The sequence below is a fragment of the Ambystoma mexicanum genome, chromosome 3q, assembly GCF_040938575.1.
Source record: "Ambystoma mexicanum isolate Mex_15411 chromosome 3q, UKY_AmexF1_1, whole genome shotgun sequence".
Lineage (NCBI taxonomy): Eukaryota > Metazoa > Chordata > Amphibia > Caudata > Ambystomatidae > Ambystoma > Ambystoma mexicanum.
In genome coordinates, this window is record NC_090926.1 from 1,133,873,442 (window position 1) to 1,133,894,925 (window position 21,484).

Consider the following 21,484-nt stretch of genomic DNA (forward strand, 5'->3'; position numbering starts at 1 on the left):
TTTTTCTTGAGCAACCAACGATGCACTCATTATTTCCGTATCGGTCAAATCAAACGGCGCAAAATTGATGTCGGGCAAAGCAATATGCATAGACAAAGGCGAACCCGCCACCGGTAAATCCTCAGCAGGTACCGGGGCTAGGTTTGCCAATGAGAGCAACAAAAGAGGCCTCGTCGGGGTGCCCGCTGGCATGAGACAGTTCGTTACACAGGCCGGTGCATTTTGAATTGGGCTAGCCGGATGAGAAAGACCAGGAGGGGCCGCTTGATGTACATAAGCCGTGATCTAGAGGGAGGTAGGCATTGGCAATAAGGTTTGAGCTTCCTTGCATACTTCTTTGCTTACCTTTGCAGCAGCGTTGGTACCTGACATAGACTTTTGCCCTGCTGCAGTCCATGGATTCAACATTCAGTGTTGTTGGAGTGTCTTATGTCGGGTCTGAGGACCACACGTCGCTGAGGAAGAGGAAGAAGCTTTTGGAGTAACCCCCATACTGGCCAGTACACCAGGCTCACTAGGCTCACTTAGGCGAACTGGGCAAACTGGGACTCAGTGCCGGACTCCGCGCCGCGCTCCACGCGGGAAAGGTGATTTTAAAAGCAAACCCAGTAGAAGGAGAAAGAGGACTGCAATAGTCCAGCAACGTAGCAGTAGCTGCAGCTCCTCAGGTAGAAAGCACAGGGACACTGGGCAAACTGGGACTCAGTGCCGGACTCCTTGACACATATTATAAGTTGAACACATCCTTTGTAAAGAGGTTACCCTGTAAATGTATAAAATAAATACTTTGTATTGCCACACTTTAGCACTACTTAATTATTGCAATTACTTATTGTATCCAAATTCAACGAAGTGAATTCCACCCCGGCCCACAAAATTAAGCAGGCTCCTAATTTTAAACGCTTGTCTTGCTTCCCACCGTCTCTGCTAGTTGCACAGCCTTCGTTTCATCTCGCTTCTGTGAATCCACGAAGAATGGTTTTAGCTAAAGTAACTGTGGGATGATCCTATGCATTGTAAAGTCACATCATAAAGCTGATGTCATGTCCCTAAAAATCCAACCAGCTGACAGCAAGGCGGTAGCAATCAAGCCTGACCAATCCAGTTGTTTAGAGGCGTGCCCAGCTAAGCTTGCCCCACCCTATTATCCTATGATGTCATCATGCCTTATAAATGAGGGAGGCTGACAGAACTCTGGACACACTCTTTCCAGAATTTCCAGCCCTGCGTATCATGATATTCTACATTCATCTTGCCAGATTTCAGATTCTGCTGCCAGGCCAAAGCATAGCGGACCCTATCTCAGCAAGGCCTAGATCCAGAAATCCCACTAAAAACCCCAATAACAAAGGGGAAACACTGTGGTACCCCTTTTGGGGATCCTGTGACAGGACCGGCTTTTGCCCACTAACTGCATGCCCGCTGTACACCTGCCATCCAGCTGTACTTGCTATCCATTGACCAGACAGGCCCAGCTGTTGTTCTAGGAGAGTCTGCCGCTACCTGGGGACCCGAGTCTTCCTAATCCCAAATTGAAGAGCGGATTGTGAGTATTCCCCATCCCATAACACATAGCCTACCCCATCTCGACCCTTTGTCTTTGTTCTACTATTTAAGTAATCCTATCCATACCCTGGTAACTTGTCCAAAACTGTTAGAATGCTCTGTGCACCCCGTCCTTGATTCCGACTGCTAGCGCCATTCACCCCATCTTGTAACTCCTTAGTAATATTTTGAACTATTTAAGTAATTTCCACATAAAGCGAAACGTGGCTTGGAGCGGGTTAATCCAGCCGCTTAACCTGTTTCGTGGGCAGCGCTATCTTCTTGATAATCTAGGATAAGTAAAGTTAGTCTTTTTCTTTCCAACCCGATTTTCTCTCTTTCACTGCTTTATTTTTCCAAAACCGAACCTCCTTTTATCTTGCAAATCTCATCCAATTCTTCAGCTATAGCCATCCTTTTACTTCTATATTGTCCCTATGATGTGCATTTATTCCCCAGCCCAAAAACTGCATTCCAATTTAGAGTATTTCACCCGTTTTTCATAAAAAACGTTTTTCACATTTAAAACTGCAATTGAGAAACATGCAACTTTCTAACGTGTGATTCGGCTGCATTGTGTTCTTACTTTCAACTTGCTTTTGAATTGTATGCGTTGTGTTGATACCTTGCCTTGTGGTTGCTAGTGTTTATACATTCCTGCTATTGTTAGAAATCATATTTGCCTCATTGATTTAACCGTACATTCGTTAATTATTTGTCAACTTCTGAGTGTCATTTCATGCCATTGCAAAGGGCTTTAAAATCCTTTTTGCCTCTGATTTTATGAGGTAAGGTTGGATTTGGATTCTGTTTGCTATGTCATATCCTTGAGTCTCTGCTGCTTCTTTCTATCTGCTCCAAATTGGATTCATTGGAGTTTGGGAGAGCATTGCAGGGGAAATCTTTACTCAGGTGCTATCTACCCATATTTCAAAACTGCTCGTATTCATTTGTACTTTGGATATGTTCTTGTAGGTTAACCAAGTGTATTTGAGTGGTTTTCATTGTAATTAGCACCCCATTGGTGATTGCTGCCCAAAATTAAAATGTGTGTGATTTCTTGAATTTTAAAATAATTGAATATTGCATTCCCACCAACCGGCTTGGTTCATGGTCCATTGTGACCCGGGGTATTTGTAAAAGGGGGTATGGAGACATGAATGCTAAATCCTCTAACCCTACAATACACAGCAACAATCCTCCTACGCACTCTTCGCCGGAAGAACTCAGAGTGGCATGGCTCAATTTAATGACCTCGAGGAACTACCACAACGTAGTATGGCTGAAAGACTGGCAGCCAATGATACCGACATGGGAGCGAGATAACTCAAAAGCGACTCTGGATTACATCTTCATCTCCCATGGTTTGCTCTCATACATAGAGTCGTTTAACATTGTAAGAACAAAAGAGAGCGATCATAATCTACTATCAATGTCCTGGGCCACGGCCGGCCCACAGAACAAAATGTAAAAACTGATGATAAAGGCAAACAGTCAACAAACACGTCTACGCTTGACTGTGGAAAATATTCAAGTACACGAGAGAAGTTCCCAACAAGCCGCTTTCAATAACACCAGAAAGACCGCTCAAGTACAGGGTGGCGACAAAAAGAGGCAATAAAGCCACATCCAAAACTAACCATGTTTACAACAAAACCGTGGTGGAAAAAAAGATCTCTAAGGAAATTGAAAAGAGCCGCCATATCAAAGAACACAAAAAAGGCCTGGATGACCTGGCAAAATCAAACAAAGATCTACAAATCGTGGCTAAAAAGCTACAAATATACTCTCTACCAAAACGATGCAGAGACTATGTTAAGGACCCTCAGCACCAAAAGATCTGGTGACTTCCGGTCTCAAATCAAAAAAACGGATTCCGCTCTGGATAGCCAAATTTCTAACTCAGTCCTAGAAGCAGAGTGGGTAAAGTTCTTCTTGGAACTCTTTGCTGCCACACTGACAGGAAGGACGACTTCTGTGAGAAACACAGAACTTCCTTGGATCAACTTGACAACTAAAGACAACATAAGAGAAGCAATAAGAAAACTCAAAACATCAAGAGCCCCGGGACCAGACGGGCTAACGAATATCGACCTAAAACAGCACATTGAGGAATGGACCAAATTTATTAGCCTAATCTTCACTCACTGTAGAAAAACTAAACAAATTCCTACTTCATGGATGCAAGCTGTCGTGGTTCTGATTTTCAAGAGGGGCAACATAGAGGACCCGGCGAACTACCTCCCGATCGCTCTTTTAGACATTATTGGCAACATTTTTGGAACTCTGCTACTGCATCACTTTCAAAAATGGTCCAGAACGCCAAGTGCAGACCCTTTCCAGATGGGATTTCAAAAAATTTGAAGCACTGCAGTGAACATCTTACTGCTTAACATAATAAAATCAAAAATCAAACAGGGCGCTCCAACAGTCTTCTTGGCCTTTGTGGACTTGTCTCAGGCATTCGACAAGGTTGACAGAGGTATCCTGTCGAATAAACTAAAAGCTTGGAACTGCCCAGCGGAAATTTGGACCCTGTAATGGCAGTACGCGCGCAAACAAAATTGCGGGTTCACCTGAACCGTAAAGGTCTTTTGTCAAACGAAATATCATCGGAATGAGGGGTCAAGCAGGGGTGGCCGCTTGCACCAGCCCTGTTTGTTGCCTTTCTGGGCAACTATAAGGATTCAGAGACAACGATTCAAGAATTCCCTCCGAAAATAGGCAACGTCCCGGTCTCACGTATCCTTTACTCGGATGACATGATCCTATTAGATCAGACTCATATAAGCCTCCAGCGTCAGCTAACCAACCTTGTCATCTACATGGAAGCAAACAACCTAGTAATCAACAAATCTTAGACAAAGATTATGATTCTGGGAAAACATCCCTACAAGAACAAAAACAACCTAAACTGGTTTTTGAACGGCGTGAAAATAGCAGTGCTGCCGTACTTCAAATACCTTGGAGTGACACTTGATGGATCAACAAAAGAGCAATAAATGCAGCAGATCTTGTGGGACAAAATGAAGAACCTTGCGGCCCAAATGAGAACCATTGATAAAAAATATGGAAAGGTCTCTTTGTCAGTCTAGAAAAATTAAATACCCCTCGAACGAAAGGCAATGTAGGATAATTAGTTGGCCGAAGACCAACAGCCTCATTCCAGTGTTAAGAATATATAGTCATTAGCTTAACTAAAGTGAGGCCATTTTAAGATGATCAGAAGCGCCATTTTGTTTTCTCTCTTCTCTTTAACGCTGCCTCTTTGCCTCTTGTAAAACTGCTTCGCTGAGATATTATTCTGCTTCAATGGTCCAAGTTTATTAAAGACGTGTTGAAACATAATGCCGAAAGTCAGACAGAAATGCCCGGTTCCCTCCTTCACATATCCTTGGAGACAAGGAGCATGGCATTCTAATCAGTACACAGATGCCAGCGAGTCTCCCTAAAGGAACAGCAAAGTACAAAACTAATATTAAAAGGTTTGAATTATGCTCTTCTTTGCGGCCCCCCCTCCTGAGTGCTGTAAGGCCCCAGAGAACAAGCTGACCTCCAGGGCGTGAATAGAAACCAGGATATAGCAAGGCCTGGAATGTGCCATTCCCCTACGCACAGCTTGTCCATGAAAACAGAAGCGCTGTGTTCTTTTAAATAAAGAATGGTGTTTGTAAGTCCGAGATTGTAAACTGTTGCTAAATATAATGGTCTGAGGTGTCATATTCGTCACAATGGTCAATCATCGCCTCTAATTCAAAGGGAATGAATTAGGGGCGGCATCGAGTGTGTCATTACTGATTGTAAGATGCTCATTTTGTATATATGTAACTGATGTACGATCCTCGCTCTCTTGCGTCCCCTGAGGTCTGTTAGACACACGTCGCGGGGCGTAGGACCATTTGGCCAACTGAGACTATTTGCTTTGCAATAAACCCTAGATTTTGCGAATACAACCTTGTGTCTGGTGTATCAGTTCGTGTGTGGTGATTGTGCCTTGTTTCCACATTCAAGGGTCCCTCAGGGGCCCTTCAAGTTGGCGCCTTAATAGGGACCCTCCCCCACTTGTTCCATCGTGTACGTTGCAAAATAATCAAGGTGGTAATAACGGCGAGGACGGGAACGACCGAGCCGGGATCAAGAGGTGTTCGGGTTGCCCCTGCGTAAGCGATGAGACTCCTTTGCAGATCTGCACACAGCTGATCCTTGATCGACGTGCGTGGCAGTGAACAAGGAGGCAAGGGTCCCGAAACGAGGCAGAGCCAAGATACACAGACACAACGTCATTGGTTGCGTCAGTATACGGACAAATTGTGCCTTGAAAAGGCAAATTGACTAATCAGGTGAGTCGTGCCCCGATTCATAAGTAATCCTGATATTGGTTGAGAGTTGATTTTGCAAAATCAAACACCCAGAGTAAGTTTGATTAGCCAAGGGTAAGGTTAAAACATGCCTGGGGTATTGTCCGCCCTAGCGGGTTTTTTCCGCTGCGGCAAACAATCTTTGGAAACTGGCCAGGTCACGCCTCCAGGGGGAACGCCAGCTTATGATATGTATGTGAAGTATGGTGTGGGAGCGATAATGTTTTGTGAAATTTGGCATAAGCAAACCAGAAAGCAGGAAGATCTGCAGTGGCCGAGGAATGGGAGTTTTGAGATGGACCGGATAGATAACCTGGAAAAGGTTCTGATAAGTAAGAAAACACGCCCTGCGGCACTTGATATCCTTAGGGACTGGAGAAGGGAAGCAATGCTCCGATTTAGAAGTAGAGAGAAACATGCGCATAGGCATAAGTCGAAAGCGGAAAAGGCTGAGGAGAAGGAGGAGGAGGAGTGGAGTAATAGTTTGAGGAAGGAATAGAGACGCGATCAGTTGAATATTGAAAAAATATATCCACAAAGAGAGTTACACTCATCAGATGAATTGATAAATAAAATATTAACTGAAACAAAACAAGGCCCGAGGGGAGAGACTGAAAAGACTACGTCAGTAGCTGCCGTTCAACCCCCTCCTGTTACTCAGCCCCTCCCAACCCCAGCACAGCCAGAGGCTGTACCAGTAACCGCGCAGCCAACCCCAAGTGTTTCGCAATTATCACAGCCCCAACAGACATCTCCCGCTTTCATTTCCTTCTCTGCACCTCCCGCCCAACAGGGTGTCTCTGTTCCGACAGCTCCCCCAATAAGCGAACTCGAACAAAGCGAGGAGAGAGCAGGACAAAGTGAATGTGTGAGAGTGACCCGCAGTGCGATCAGCAAGGAGAGAAAGCGAGAGTTGCAAGAACAGGCAGAAATGTATATAGACGAGAATGATGAGACAGCAACGTTAGCGTCAATGTATGATTTCAGGAGGAGCAATGAAAGACAGGTATTGTTGGAATGCATGGGGGAGTATTTGTCGGCACAATGGAAAAAGTTAATTGGAAGGTTACCGCCACAACGGTTGTTGGATTTGAATGCATTAGCCCATTGTAGAGGGAGAGATGAAGAAATAAGAGAGCATGTGAACCGACTTTTTGAATTTAAGAATGAACTTGATGAAGAATATGCTGAAATACTTGCCACACCGGAGTATAAGAGGAAGGATATTGAGAGGGGTAGAAAAGAAGCGGTACCCAATAGACAGCAGCGATTCTTGCCGTCAGCAGGACAGGCTGGTGCTAGGATGAAAGTATGCATACAGGAAGCGTTAAGATGGATTTCAGATCCTAGTATTCCCGCAATTGAAATACATGGAATATTTGATGAATATTCTTTGCCGATGAAAAGGAAAGCACTACAGACAATGGTTGAATATCTGTTAGACAGAGATATAAGAGAAAAGAAAGCCAGCCCCCCCGAGACAATGACAGTCTATAAGAGGGCATTGGAACGAGGGACGGGAGAGACAGCCTAATCCCTCGATCTGGGAATATTGTTGCATATGAGAGAGGAGGAGGAACAGTGAGCGCAGCATTCCCTATGAGGGAAGTACCCCCTACCTTTATACCGAAGGTAGAGATTCCTGCGGTAGGTACTACACCAGCTCAGGTAACTCCAGCACATTATACAGCCCAATATGTGCATGTCCCCTTCTCTAGACAGGAAGTGAATAACATAAAACAAACAATCCCTGATATACGGAAGCATCCAGCAGGCTTCTATAAAGAAGTAGAGTCTTTATTGCAATCATCAGTGTTCACTATGAGTGATATAGATCTAATATTCCCAGTAATCCTGCCAGCAGACATATGGAAACGAATAAGAAAGGTAGATGATGAGACGGCCTACGGTGCACCTTGGGCAAATTTAGTACAGGAGGATAAAAATAAAGAAGTAGGTGCAAAACCGGGGCCGAATATGATAGCATTGCCGACACGAATAGTACAAAAATTGTAATAATTCGTCCCAGAGAAAATAATTCAATGGGATAAATTGACTGCATGTATCCAAGGTAAGGACAAGCTGGCTACAGATTATTTTAACAGATTTGAGGAAGTATTTACAGACTTCAGTGGGCAGGATGCAAGCACGGAAGCGGGAAAAAGGTTATTTGTAGATAAATATGTGAGAGGATTAATACTTCCGATTCAAAATCTAATAATGACATCAGAAAGTGCATGGCAAGCAAAAACATTAAGTGAGGTATTGCACATGGCCCAATATTTTGAGAATCGAGTGAATACAGAGAAAGAGAGGGAAGCGAAGGAAAGAACAAATTTGAAAACGTTACTCCAGCAAGTATCAGGACACAACAGGGGAAGGGGAAATGCACGCGGCAGGAGTAATTTGAACATGCACGGTGGGCCCTTGGGATTAAATCAATGTGCGTATTGCAGGGAGGAAGGACACTGGCGAGCGCAATGTCTGCACTTACAAAATAGAGGTGGGTACGTTCAGAGAAGACAGCACAGAGGGCACCCAGGAGCAAATGGCTACAACAGAAACCATATGCAGCAGCACCAAAATAGTCAAGGGAATAGTGCACAGAATCAAGGCCAGGCTCCGAATCAAACTGCTTTTACCCAGAATCAAAATCACCAGGGTATGCAAAATGGAAATAGAGGAAGAGGCGGGAACATTTTCGATACTCATTCGTGTGCATACTACAATAATAGCAGTGACTACACTTCGGATTATGTGTTGTTACCCCAATAGGACAGCCCAAGACAGGGGTTGGAACCAGTATCTATTCCCGTGAATCAGAAAGGACCCTACGTAGAAATGAAAGGCGGGAATGAAGAGCATAGATTCCTCGTGGATACGGGGGCACAAAAGTGCTCGATAGACCATCACTTGGTTCCAGATATACCACTGTCGGGGCGAAAAAATATTTCAGTAGGGTTCGCAGGTACCCCGGTAATAAATCCTGAGTCCAAACCAGTAGCAGTAACAATAGGCCATTTTCCTGAACATTGTCCATTTCTTCTAACAGAGGATTGTGGGGAAAGTCTTTTAGGATTGAATCTATTTAAAGAATTAAGTGCAGTTATCCACTGTACACCAGATGGGGTATTTTCGACCATTTCTCCCCAGAATGTGCCAAGATCTGAATTTGTGTCAAAACCTTTAACAGGGGTATTGAGTGAGGTGCCAGCTTGCATTTGGGCTATGAATGACAATGATGTGGGATGCTTGAAAATAGAGCCAGTGAAAATGTTTTAAAAGAAAGAGTAACGCTACCGCGCATTCCGCAGTATAACATTTCAGCAGCAGGAGAGAAAGGATTGAAAAGTATTGTTTCCGATTGGGTGAAATTGGGAGTGATTGAAGAGATGACAGGCAATAGATGTAACAGCCGATTCTTCCAGTGTATAAAAAAGGGGGTAATGAGGTACCGTACCATTTTATAATTGATTTGCGTGCATTAAACAAAGCAGTGAATCCCCAATTCCCGTTTGTTCCAGATGTTTCCACAATTTTGACAATGATTCCTGCCTCGGCAGAATACTTTAGTGTTATCAATTTGAAGAATGCTTTCTTCAGCATTCCGGTACATAAAGAAAGCAGATGTTTGTTTGCCTTCACTTTAGGAGGACGATCGTTCACATTCACACACATTCCACAAGGCTACACAGAAAGTCTGAGTATATACAGTAGAGCATTAAAAGAACAGCTAGATATGCTAGAATTACCGGCAGGTTGTGTATTGCTACAATACATTGATGACCTATTGATCGCCACTGACACGGAAGAGATTTGTAAAAAAAGTACTGTCTTGTTATTGATCCATCTAGTTGCACATGGCCATAAAGCAAGCTTAAATAAATTCCAGTATTGTCAGAAAGAAGTAGCTTATTTGGGTTACCTACTTTCAAAAGAAGGGATAAGACTAACGCCAGAGATAATAGAGAGCATTTCTGGTATGCCTATTCCAAAGACACAGAAAGGAGTCAGAGCTATAATAGGCATGGCTTCCTATTGCCTTAAATGGATTGCGAATTTTGCTATAATTGTGAAACCAATGGTGGAGTTGACAAAGAAGGATGTTGTGATGCCTTTGCCGTCGAATGACGAATGTCAGAAAGCATTTGATTTGCTCAAGTCTGTACTGTGTTCTGCTCCAGATTTGGGCACGCCAAATTATGAAAAAGTTTTTAGGTTGTTTGTGTATGAAAGTGAAGGCTGTGCGTTATTTGTGTTAACACAGGAACAAGGTGGAAGAAATAGGCTGTGCGGTTATTTTTCTTCCACCCTGGACCCTGTAGAACGCGCATTACCACGATGTTTGCGAACTGTTGCAGCGGCTGCTGCGTCAGTGAAACAAACAGAAGGGATAGTATTGGGGCACACCTTAATCTTGATGGTGCCGCATGCCATAGACGTTCTACTCAATAGAACGCAGACGCAACGCCTCACCTCTGCTAGATTGACTAGATATGAAATTGTGCTGTTTGCCCCCCACATCCAAATTATGAGGTGTAGCGCTTTGAATCCAGCAGAATTAATGCCAATGCCTGGAAAAAACTCTGGTGAAAATGAAATACCTCCCCATGATTGCTTAATGGTAACTGAGGAAGAAACAAAAGGGAGAATTGATTTAAGTGATACCCCACTAAAAGAACCAGATGGAGAACTGTTTTGTGATGGTTCCTGCTTTAAATTACCTGATGGCACATCAACTGCCGCATATGCCATCACCACATTAAGGAGCATTGTAGAAAGCAAAAGAATTCCTTACAACTCCGCCCAAGCAGCAGAATTAATTGCCTTAACGAGAGCCTGTGAGATTTCTGAGAATCTGAGTGTAAATATATATACTGACAGCCAATACGCCTTTGGCGTGGTTCATAACTTCGGCCGACTGTAGGCCGAGAGAGGGTTTCTAACATCACACGGGGCTAGGATCCAACATGGCCCTTTGATTGTACGATTGCTGTATGCACTTACGTGTCCAAAGCACTTGGCGATAGTGAAATGTGAAGCGCATAAAAAGGTAACATGCAAGGTGGGAGAGGGAAACGCATTTGCAGACAGGATTGCAAAACAAACTATCACTGATTTGAATACAAAAATGTTAACAGTACAGTCGGAGGAAGTGCCCTGTATAATAGAGAATGGAATTGTCACCGTCAAAGATATGCAGGTGGAAGCCACTGTTGATGAAATCCAAGTGTGGGCTGAGGGCTCTGCAGAATTAGATCTGGAGGGATGTTGGGTGGATAAGAAGAGCGGGAATTGGATGTTGCCCAATGCCTATGTAAATGCAATGGTCACAATGGCTCACAGCCCCACACATATCTGCGCGAAGAAAATAATTCAACATTTAGCCACAGTCTGGGAAAATCCACTCATAAAAAAGAATGCCGTGAGGTTGGTACAGAATTGTATCACGTGTCTACAACATAATGTGGGAAAAGGAACGGTGGCTCCAACAGGCAGTTTTGGCCCTCCCTCTATGCCATTCGAGGTAATGCATTTTGATTTCATAGAAATGGAGAGATGTCAAAACTTGAAGTATGTCCTAGTGGTTGTATGTGCTTTCAGTAAATGGGTAGAAGTGTATACCTTGAAGGACTGTACGGCCATAAGTACCGCAAAAGTGATGTTGAAGGAATACTTTTCCCGTTTTGGTCTGCCCAGTGTCATATGGTCAGATAACGGCCCGCATTTTGTGGGTGCAGTAATATTACAGATTTGTGCAGGTCTCCAAATCGATAAGCGATTCCATTGTTCCAGACATCCCATGAATGCCTGACTTATTGAACGTCACAACGGCATACTCAAATCCAAAATAAGCAAGATCTGTGCAGGCAGCAAGCTAAGTTGGGTGGATGCATTGTCAATAGCATTACTGTGTATGCGAACATCTGTGCAGGAAAGGACTGGGCTTTCCCCGTACGGGATTGTTATAGGGAGGCCGGTGAATGTTTGGTGTGCACCTCAGCCGAAAAGACTGAGGGAAGTAGAATACCCTGTACTCAGCATTTATTGTAATCTGTTAATGCAGAAATTGCGTTTGATTCATCAGCAGGTGCAGGAGGCGTTACCCATATGATACACCGGCCCAGGACACGCACTGGAGGCGGGACACTGGGTATTGATAAAGAATTTTGAGCGGAAGTCATCGTTAGCACCCAGGTGGTGTGGGCCCTACCAGATCCTCCTGACTACTCAGACAGCAATACGGGTGGAGGGAAGAAAGGCGTGGATACATGCCACGCATGCCAAGAAAGTCCCGCCGCCACTTGACACATTGACTGATCGGGACGACGAACAGAAAGAAACAGCGGTTCCAGGAACGAAAGAAACACCTGCCAGTTCTTTGCCACAGAAACTGCCTGATCCTAAAACAAAGCCTGATGAGATTGCAATAAAAGAGGAAGGGCAAAGAATGCCCCAACGTTGTCCAGCAGATTCTGCATCACTGCTGGCCAACACCAAGAGTATACCTCTGTGGCGCCCACCATCCTCTGTTGCGCCACAGCCTGCATCGTTGCCTGGGTGCCCATCATCATCTGTCATTGCGTCCCAGGCTGACTCCAAGCTCGAGTCCGGAAGTGCACCCGCACTATTTGTCGTTCACACGATACCGGGAGCAAATCGGTATAACTTGCGGAGCAGAAAAAAGGAGTGATCACATCTCTACATCTATTCGTGAATGTGTTGCCTCTGTTTCCTATTCTCGGATGAAGTAGGAACCGGAGGCCTAGAGGAAAGCGATGTGAGGGTTGTGCAAAACAGACAGCCCGATAAGCGTGACTCCTCTGTGCTGATATAAAATCCATGTGTCCTGAACCCGTGCAGACATACGGGGCGCACAATGGTACAAAAGGCAATTGATAACTGCTCTGGAGCTTTGGAGCGATGTGCAGATGCACGGAGATCTTGCCTAATGTAATAGCAACCCAGGCTGCTAAGAGCTGGCATAAATAAACTGCAGACACTTATCGAACTAACTGGCAGCCCAGCAATCGCATCAACAAGAGACATTCACAACGAACACGGCTGAAGAAGATGAACGACGAGGAAAGATGCCGGAACCAACGCACGTCCCCTCCTGCACCAATGCTGATAATGAGTTAAATATAACGCATAGAAGGGTACAAAAAGGGAATGGTCGAAAGAATTGTATGTTGGGCCTAACAATAATAATGTGTATAATGAGTATACTGGCCCAAATGCACCCTATAGAAGTACTCTTACCTGTCATAAACATTTCCACAACGAAAAGTCCAGTTCATGTGATTTCCTATACCTTGTCCCCAATGGAAGAGAGACATAGGGAAGGGTATGGGAACAACACATTACTATTAATGATGAACATGACATACTCAATACTAAGAAAAAACAATTGTTGGGTTTGTGCCCACTTGCCACAGCATGGTTGTAAGGGAATCGGATGGTATGTACAGCCCCTGCCATTGACCTCTGCATGCTATGCCTCTCTGAGTGCCTTATATTATGGGAAATGGAACGAAAGTGAAAATGGCAAATTGGATGGACCAAACATGAATGAATTTGAGGAAGTGATCATAAAGCCAGTCAGTTGCTCCATATTTCGCAGAACACGATTGGTTACACCAGTAACAATGCCACAGGATAGATTGTTTGTGCCTTATAAATCATCTGTAATAACATTCCAAATGAAACAAGAAGGAAATAAGCACACGGTACCCCCTTCCTATCCAGTGGAATATAGTCCACGTTCAGTGCCCTTTTGCCTGAAAAAGAGGGGTTCCTATTCAGTAGGGACATCTGCTAGATGCATGAACATAGCATTCCTGGAGAAAGAGGTTGAGCCAGTTTATGTTGGGGATCCTGTGTATTTTATATGTGAAGAAAAAGCATATCCTTGGTTACCTAGGAAATGGGGAGGTACTTGTTATTTAGGATTATTATTCCCTGGGGTGTTCCTTTCAAAAACAGCAGACATAGTCAAATTGACCAGGTCACGATCTTGCCGAATTATTGAAGGAGGTTTAATTATAGAGGACATAGCAAAATCATTCATACCATTTTGGGGCCAAGCAATAAACTCTTATAATATAAGACGACTGTCCAGAATACTAGAAGAAACAATAAACGGAACAACCGACATATTATATAATATGACCCTTGAGGAAAAAGGAATTAGATTAATTTCACTACAAAATAGAATGGCTCTCGATGTAATCTTAGCTGATCGCGGTGGTGGTTGCAAAATCGTGGGATCAGCCTATTGCGTATTCGTAAGCGACTCCTCCCCCACGATTTTCAAAGCGATAAGAAAATTGCATGTTTTGAGCTCTGATCTTCACCCCCCTGAAGGAGGTTGAGAAAGGAATATAAGCTCCTGGTTTTGGGAAGTGTTACAATCCTGGGGATGGAAACTATTTGCAATCTTGATAGCAATATTGGGAATATTCATGATGTGTTGTTGTTGCATGCATTGTCTCCCTATAGTATGCACAAAAATTAGTGAAGAATGTGTACAAATGGTAGAAAGAAAAAACACTACTAGACCAAACACTCATAATAGCAATAATATCAATGAATCAAAACCCATTAAAGAATTCATGGCAATCGATATTGACGACAATGTGGAGGAGACGAGGGTACGTGAGTCAGAGTTCGAATCAGATTCCGAATCTGATCTAAACACCTGGTCATAAGAGGATGCAATGTATGGATGAGGCGTTTGGCATACAGCCAAGAGGAGGGTTTGTCAGTCTAGAAAAATTAGATACCCCTCGAACGAAAGGCAATGTAGGATAATTAGTTGGCCGAAGACCAACCGCCTCATTACAGTGTTAAGAATATATAGTCATTAGCTTAAATAAAGTGAGGCCATTTTAAGATGATCAGAAGCACCATTTTGTTTTCTCTCTGTTCTCTTTAACGCTGCCTCTTTGCCTCATGTAAAACTGCTTAACTGAGATATTATTCTGCTTCAATGGTCCAAGGTTATTAAAGACGTGTTGAAACATAACGCCGAAAATCAGACAGAAATGCCCGGTTCCCTCATTCACATATCTTTGGAGACAAGGAGCATGGCATTCTAATCAGTACACAGATGCCAGCGAATCTCCCTAAAGGAATAGCAAAGTACGAAACTAATATTAAAAGGTTTGAATTATGCTCTTCTTTGCGGCACCCCCTCTTGAGCGCTGTAAGGCCCCAGAGAACAAGCTGACCTCCAGGGCGTGAATAGAAACCAGGAGATAACAAGGCCTGGAATGTGCCATTCCCCTACACACAGCTTGTCCATGAAAACAGAAGCACTGTGTTCTTTTAAATAAAGAATGGTGTCTGTAAGTCCGAGATTGCAAACTGTTGCTAAATATAATGGTCTGAGGTGTCATATTCATCACAATGGTCAATCATCGCCTCTAATTCAAAGGGAATGAATTAGGGGCGGCATCGAGTGTGTCATTACTGATTGTAAGATGCTCATTTTGTACATATGTAACTGATGTACGATCCTCGCTCTCTTGCGTCCCCCGAGGTCTGTTAGACACACGTCGCAGGGCATAGGACCATTTGGCCAACTGAGACTATTTGCTTTGCAATAAACCCTAGATTTTGGGAAAACAACCTTGTGTATGGCGTATCAGGTCGTGTGTGGTGATTGTGCCTTGTTTCCACATTCGAGGGTCCCCTTCATCTTTACTACCTGTTATTTACTTCTATAAGGGCAAAGTGTGACCAACTTTGACCTACGGGGTGGACGCCACTAAAAACATGCCATCTTCATTATAGCCCAAACTCGAAGGATATTTGTGGAGGTAAGTGCTCGGCCTCCCCAATTCGGTCTCAATGGCCGGCCTCAGATGGGAATCGGGTCTACTGTCATTAGTTGCAATCGTAGAGATGAGTACCATGCAACTATACAGAAAAACTTTACTGCAAGACCGCCTTCCTATCTATAGGATCATTGCCGAAGAAATCAAAAAGAAGAAATGTAAAACACTAAATACATGGGCAGAGGACCAAAAGAACAAACTGAACGATCTAGCTTGTACTGAAGACGACCTGAAAGGAAACCCGCAAAGAATTAAATTCAAAATAGAATGCTAAGACTGGATCATAATCCCTACTTTCAACAAACTAAAAATTCCAGTGGTCTACTGCTTGAAATTTCCCGACAAACAACTGATGGAAACCTTCATGAGAGCCCGCTTGAACCTTCTCCATACCCGTGAGATCTTAGCCATCAGAATGCAGACAAACACCAGCGATTACAGACTGTGCGAGAACCCAAAACAAAAGGAAACCCTACGGCATCTCCTCCTACACTGCCCCGTGATGAGACAAGAGCGATCAGCATATTTGACTCCGTTATGGGCTGACTTGGACATGGCAGAAGAAGTATGGTGGTTCCGCCTGATCGCCGGAGAAAACACTAAATAGTCTACTATTACGGCAAAGTTATTAGAAGCGGCTTTTAAAAAGGTCCATTCGGACTAAAACTGCGATCCAGTACTCGTAAAGCTTAGAGCGAATAGCCAATGGTTTCTTTGCCACGCTCTGTATACAAACTATTTGCCGCCACTGTCTGTCAGCTCAAAAACTTGAAACTCGAAACTTGAAACATGAAACTTTTTTTTCTCCCACTATGCTGATTGATCTGCGCTAGACCTTGCAAAAATCGGCACTCGATTATATACAAGTCATTTAAAAAAAAAGAAAAAAAGGGAGGTGTGAGATGGGTTGTGTGCCATCTCAATTTGAATTCGTAGAAAATAAAGAGAAAGCATTCCTATTGACACCACATCCCAGGCTAAGACCAAGTGTCCTGGTCCAGTGTGTGACGTCTGATTGGAATCCTTAACACATCATCCACCTAATCCATGCAGGTCAGAGAAGAGGTGAGAAGTATAGAAAATAAGCATGGCTCAGCCACCGGTGTGTGACTCTGGTGTTGCCCCTTCAGTCTCGGACCCCATTGTCTGAAGGAGCACTGATATCAGATGTTATCCCCGGCTGTCTGTTGTACTGTAGAAGTACATGGCTGAGCCCCTGAATGAACATGCATTGATGTGCTCCTGCCCCCTTACTGTGGATTTCACTGTGAGGATAGAGCGAGGTGGCTAATACATGCTGTGTAGATGAATCAGAGGCAGCTCCCTTAATAAAGGTTGTGGGCAAACCTAGAAAAAAGATCTTAGCAGAGGCATGCTAGTGATGGGCAAGTTGTGGTAGAAATAACATCATATCAGCTTTACCTGGCGTAAGGTACACCCATATAGCGCTCTCTCCCTCTCGTTCTCTTGCTATCTCTCTCTGTATCTCTCAAACATTCTCTTTTTGCTCTCCCTTTTTCTCTCTGTCTCTTTCATTTTCTCCCTCAGGCTCTGTCTAGCTTTAAATCTCTGTCTCTTCCTATGGAGGTGCGAGTCTCGTAGTCAGGTGTGCATTTTACTAGAGGTATCCTGGAAAATTCTTACTTTCGATTAAAATCAATTACCTTTATCTTATGTGGGCACCAAGTCATGGTTTAATTTTGCATGTTGGCAGTTGAACCCTTGCATTTGTTACAGTATGCAAAACCAAAAAGAATTGCCAAAAAATAAAAAATAAGCAAGCGCAATTGTAGACCCTGCAGCCTCTGTTCTCTTAGAGGATCTTTCAGAACCGCAGCAGAGATAGAGAGAGAGAAATAGATTGGTATATATTACACCACATTGGTCTGACAACAAGATTTCAGGGACACCTACTCTACTTATTATACTCCCAGGGTTTGGGTCATGTGTGTTAATGCTCCTAACTTTCCTCAGGCTTTGAAGATCGAGATGGAAACAGACGTGGTCAAGGGTAGACAGTAAAGACGGACTGTTTGTCATATTGCTACATTCAGAAGCTGTGTTTGCAAGAGTTCACACCATGCACGCTGACGCTCAACCTCTATTTTTATTTCAGGCTTCTGACCTTTAAAGCCAGCGCTCAGCTCCTCATCCTGGGCTGTACCTGGATTATTGGCCTCTTTCAGATCGGCAGTGCCTCCACTGTCATGGCTTATCTATTCACCATCATCAACTGCCTGCAGGGACCCTTCATCTTCTTGGTTCACTGTATCCTAAATAAACAGGTAATGATACTTCCTTCCTGTAATTAGAAGCAAGCTTGGCTTCATCATTATATCATCATCTCTGCTCTTCATGACAATTTCATTAAATATATAATTGTTTCTTCTCTTACTCTCTTTCTGTATTTCCCTTGATATAAGCACCTTATATGAATTAACTACCTTCTTGTAACCAGCCAATTGCAGCCCCACACGCTCAAAGCCACTCAAGCCACCACCCTCATCTAATCTCTAGTAACACACCAGCTGTTTAGACCCACAGCACTTACTCCTGCAGATAGCATTCACAAATATCCATTAACCACTTACATTTACCCACACTCACTTAAGTCCCCACTCATCTTTCAAAAATGTTTTATTATTTTTCAGTTTTATAATATTTGCGCCTAGCTCCAATGGAGCAGCGAATTGCAAGCAACCAAAGTGACAAAATATTTTACATAAAAATGTATATAAAATATTTTATATACTCTAAAAACATTCACAACAAAATTAACAAATTAGCAGGTGGTCTCTAATATATAGCAGCATCAAGAGACAAGTAAGGGCACATGCTAGTATGTCAATAAATAGACATTTCTAATACTTCCTAAGTTACTGTCCAGGCAGCAGTGCTATTATGCCTCTAAATATTGTCTAAATAACTATAGGCCTCAATACAGTACAGCAGTGAGGTAAAAAAGGTTGTAAAGTGACAGTGATTCCTTTACTGTCACTTTACAGCCACAACACAGTGCTGCCGTAAAACAGGCATGGAAGTGAAGTGTACCCACATCACTTTTCTGGAGGTAGGTCATCCACTTTCCCTCATGGTCTGTCCCTCAGAGTCTGTCTTGATATTTTTTTCAAAACTTGCAAAATAGGTATCCAAACTTAAAGAAGATTTCTTTATTGAAGTGGGATCTCCAGTGGTAAGTTTTCCCTACTTTGTGTTGCACTTATAACTCCCAAAACATTTAGTTTTTACACCAAATACAACGCTGTTCCCTGATGTATGGCATTATGAATAGGGCAGCCTATTTTAAAAACAATATGGGTAGCCACTGGAAAGTTATCAGCATTGTTGTCACAGGATGCAATATCTTATTGAGGCGGTATATATACCCCGAAGCGGTGGACCACCCATTTCGGTAATGGCCTGCCGGCCAAGTCAAGGGCCTGAGCAAATTCCATCTGGCCTACCTTGCTCTCTCTCATCTCTTCAATACCGCCTTTAGCACCGGCGAGTAACTACCCGTCGGGAACAGGAGATTCAGAATCAACACTGAAGACGGACCCCTGTTTCCGATGTGGCATTGCAAGACAGATTAGGTAAGTTTGTCCTTGTTAAAAAAAAATGATGTCTTCGCCAGCACCCGTGTGTAGTTACTTGCGGATGCTAAGGTGATTTGGGGGAGATGGGAGGGAGCGAGGTAGGCCAGGGCGAGGTTCACAGAGCCATGGGGGAGCGCGGAACGCAAGCTTATACCAAGGGATTCAGCCTTGTTCCAAGCTCCCTCATTGACTGACGCCCCGTCCCGGGTCCTAATGTCAGTTATAAGTCTTCGGAGCATGGTTGTTAGGATGTGCATCAATTAAGCATGACCGCCTTTCACTTGTGCAAGTAACAATGTGTGAACTACCCTCTCAAACATTTTCGCTGGAAGAAAGCGTTTTTCTTCAATATAAACAATTGAAAAAAGCTTTTCTAGCTCTCTTTTCTACCTTAAAATCCAAAGCACGAGCCAAAAAAGAAATCTAGCAATTCGGTACCCGCTGTAAGCAAGGGCCTGAAATAATCCATGGACTTTAGTCACGCCTCGATCATATTCACATTCTTCCCTGAAAACATTGACATAAATATTATCTAGAAAGGATTACAATTCAGGGACACAGAAGCCATTCACGCCTCAATGCAGCTGAGCCATGTCTCCATGCATCTCCTGCAGACCGCACCTTTTACATTTTATTTGGTTCCATGTACATATTAAGCAGAAGCAGAAACTATATTAAACTCTGAGATACCCCACATGTTTCTTCAGTAAGGGGGACCTGGATGCCCTATCTGCACAAATTGCATCTGATGTTAATGACTCCAGGATGGCAGGACCCCACCTATTAAGTAGGATTGCATCATGGTGTACTGTGCCAGATTCAGCTGAGAGGTCTAAAAGAACAGGCAGGATCCACACACATCCAGTTTTCATAACGCATCATGCGCCACCTGTAGAGTACCTGTCTCAGACTCGCAGTAGGGTCTGAAGCCTAATTGATATGGTTGCATCAGGTTAGCTCGATCAAGATGTATTTGAAGCTGATTTTATATGGTAATCTTTTCTATCCAAGGTATATGTGAAGTGCTTGTGTGTCTCCATTTATTACTGAAGATCAATTTTTGTTTTCTTCAGATTCATAATCAGGCTATTGGTTTGAGAGTAGCTGGCCAGGGCGGTTAAAGCTCTCTGTAGTCCAATGGGAGTGTGATCCATAAGTATAATGTCATTGGCGTAGGCCATTATGTTGATGTGTCTGTTGGCCCATTTAAGAGAGAAAAGCGTAATATTCTCCAACGCTTAAGGCCTATTAGGTATGAAAAGCTTGAATAGCAGAGGTGCTAACACACAGCCCTGCTTTAGGCCTAAATGAGCTGATATATATTTTTAGGGTATTTCCCCATGCCATTTAATCTGATCCTTAACTCTGTGTTAGTGTATAATTGGCATAGCATATAGTAGTGTCTGGGTCCACATTAGTGGATGATCTTTCATGGTTATATTAGTGATGCAATCCGGACAAGGGGCAGCAGCGTTCTTCAGGCATCTTATTTGGGTCTCAATATCCGATTCTTCCAGTACTCCCAGCTCACACTTATTAGTTGGAGCCAAGAAAGGATCACTTATTTCCACAGTAAATATATCCTTGATGAAGTTCACCCAAATGTTTTCATTTATGACCAGTGCAAGTTAATATACTAAAGACGTGGTATGGTTATTAATTAATGTCCACAATTGTTTTGAATTATTGGTCGCCAATCTTTTAAAGACAGCTTGCCATATAGCTATCTTTAGTTACTCTGTGTGTTGATTCAACTAATTCTTATATCTGTTTTTCAGTTTTTTCGCTGCAGTGTTTTTAAACACACAATATTTGTTCATCTCAATTCTTCTAAGTTTTCTCCTCATCTCCTGCTTTTGTTTAGCAGTATGTATATCATAGTGCATAGCCATTTGCCCTTTTCCATAGCAATTACCCTTTCTACCCCAATACGATATTAAATGTGCTGACCATTTATTAAAATCCTCTGGGTCATTCCATATGCAACTATTGTAACCCTTCCCGTCCTACTCTAATTCTACATTAAATCTGTGTGTGTTTTTTTTGTCCTGTTGATTCTATTCCCTTGAATGTTAATAATACTGACTCCTGATTTTAGTTTCCTCGGATATCAGTTAAGAGTTATCTTGGCCAAGGTACAATC

General features: G+C 43.2%; 1 protein-coding gene across 1 annotated transcript in view; it reads left to right on the forward strand.

The window, feature by feature from the left end:
- LOC138447678 (adhesion G protein-coupled receptor E3-like) overlaps positions 1–21,484 on the forward strand; it is a 1,605,711-nt gene that overhangs the window by 1,377,458 nt on the left and 206,769 nt on the right. Inside the window, exon 19 of the mRNA XM_069603942.1 lies at positions 17,862–18,030. Within this exon, the coding sequence (XP_069460043.1) occupies positions 17,862–18,030 (169 nt within the window). The remainder of the gene's footprint in view (positions 1–17,861; positions 18,031–21,484) is intronic.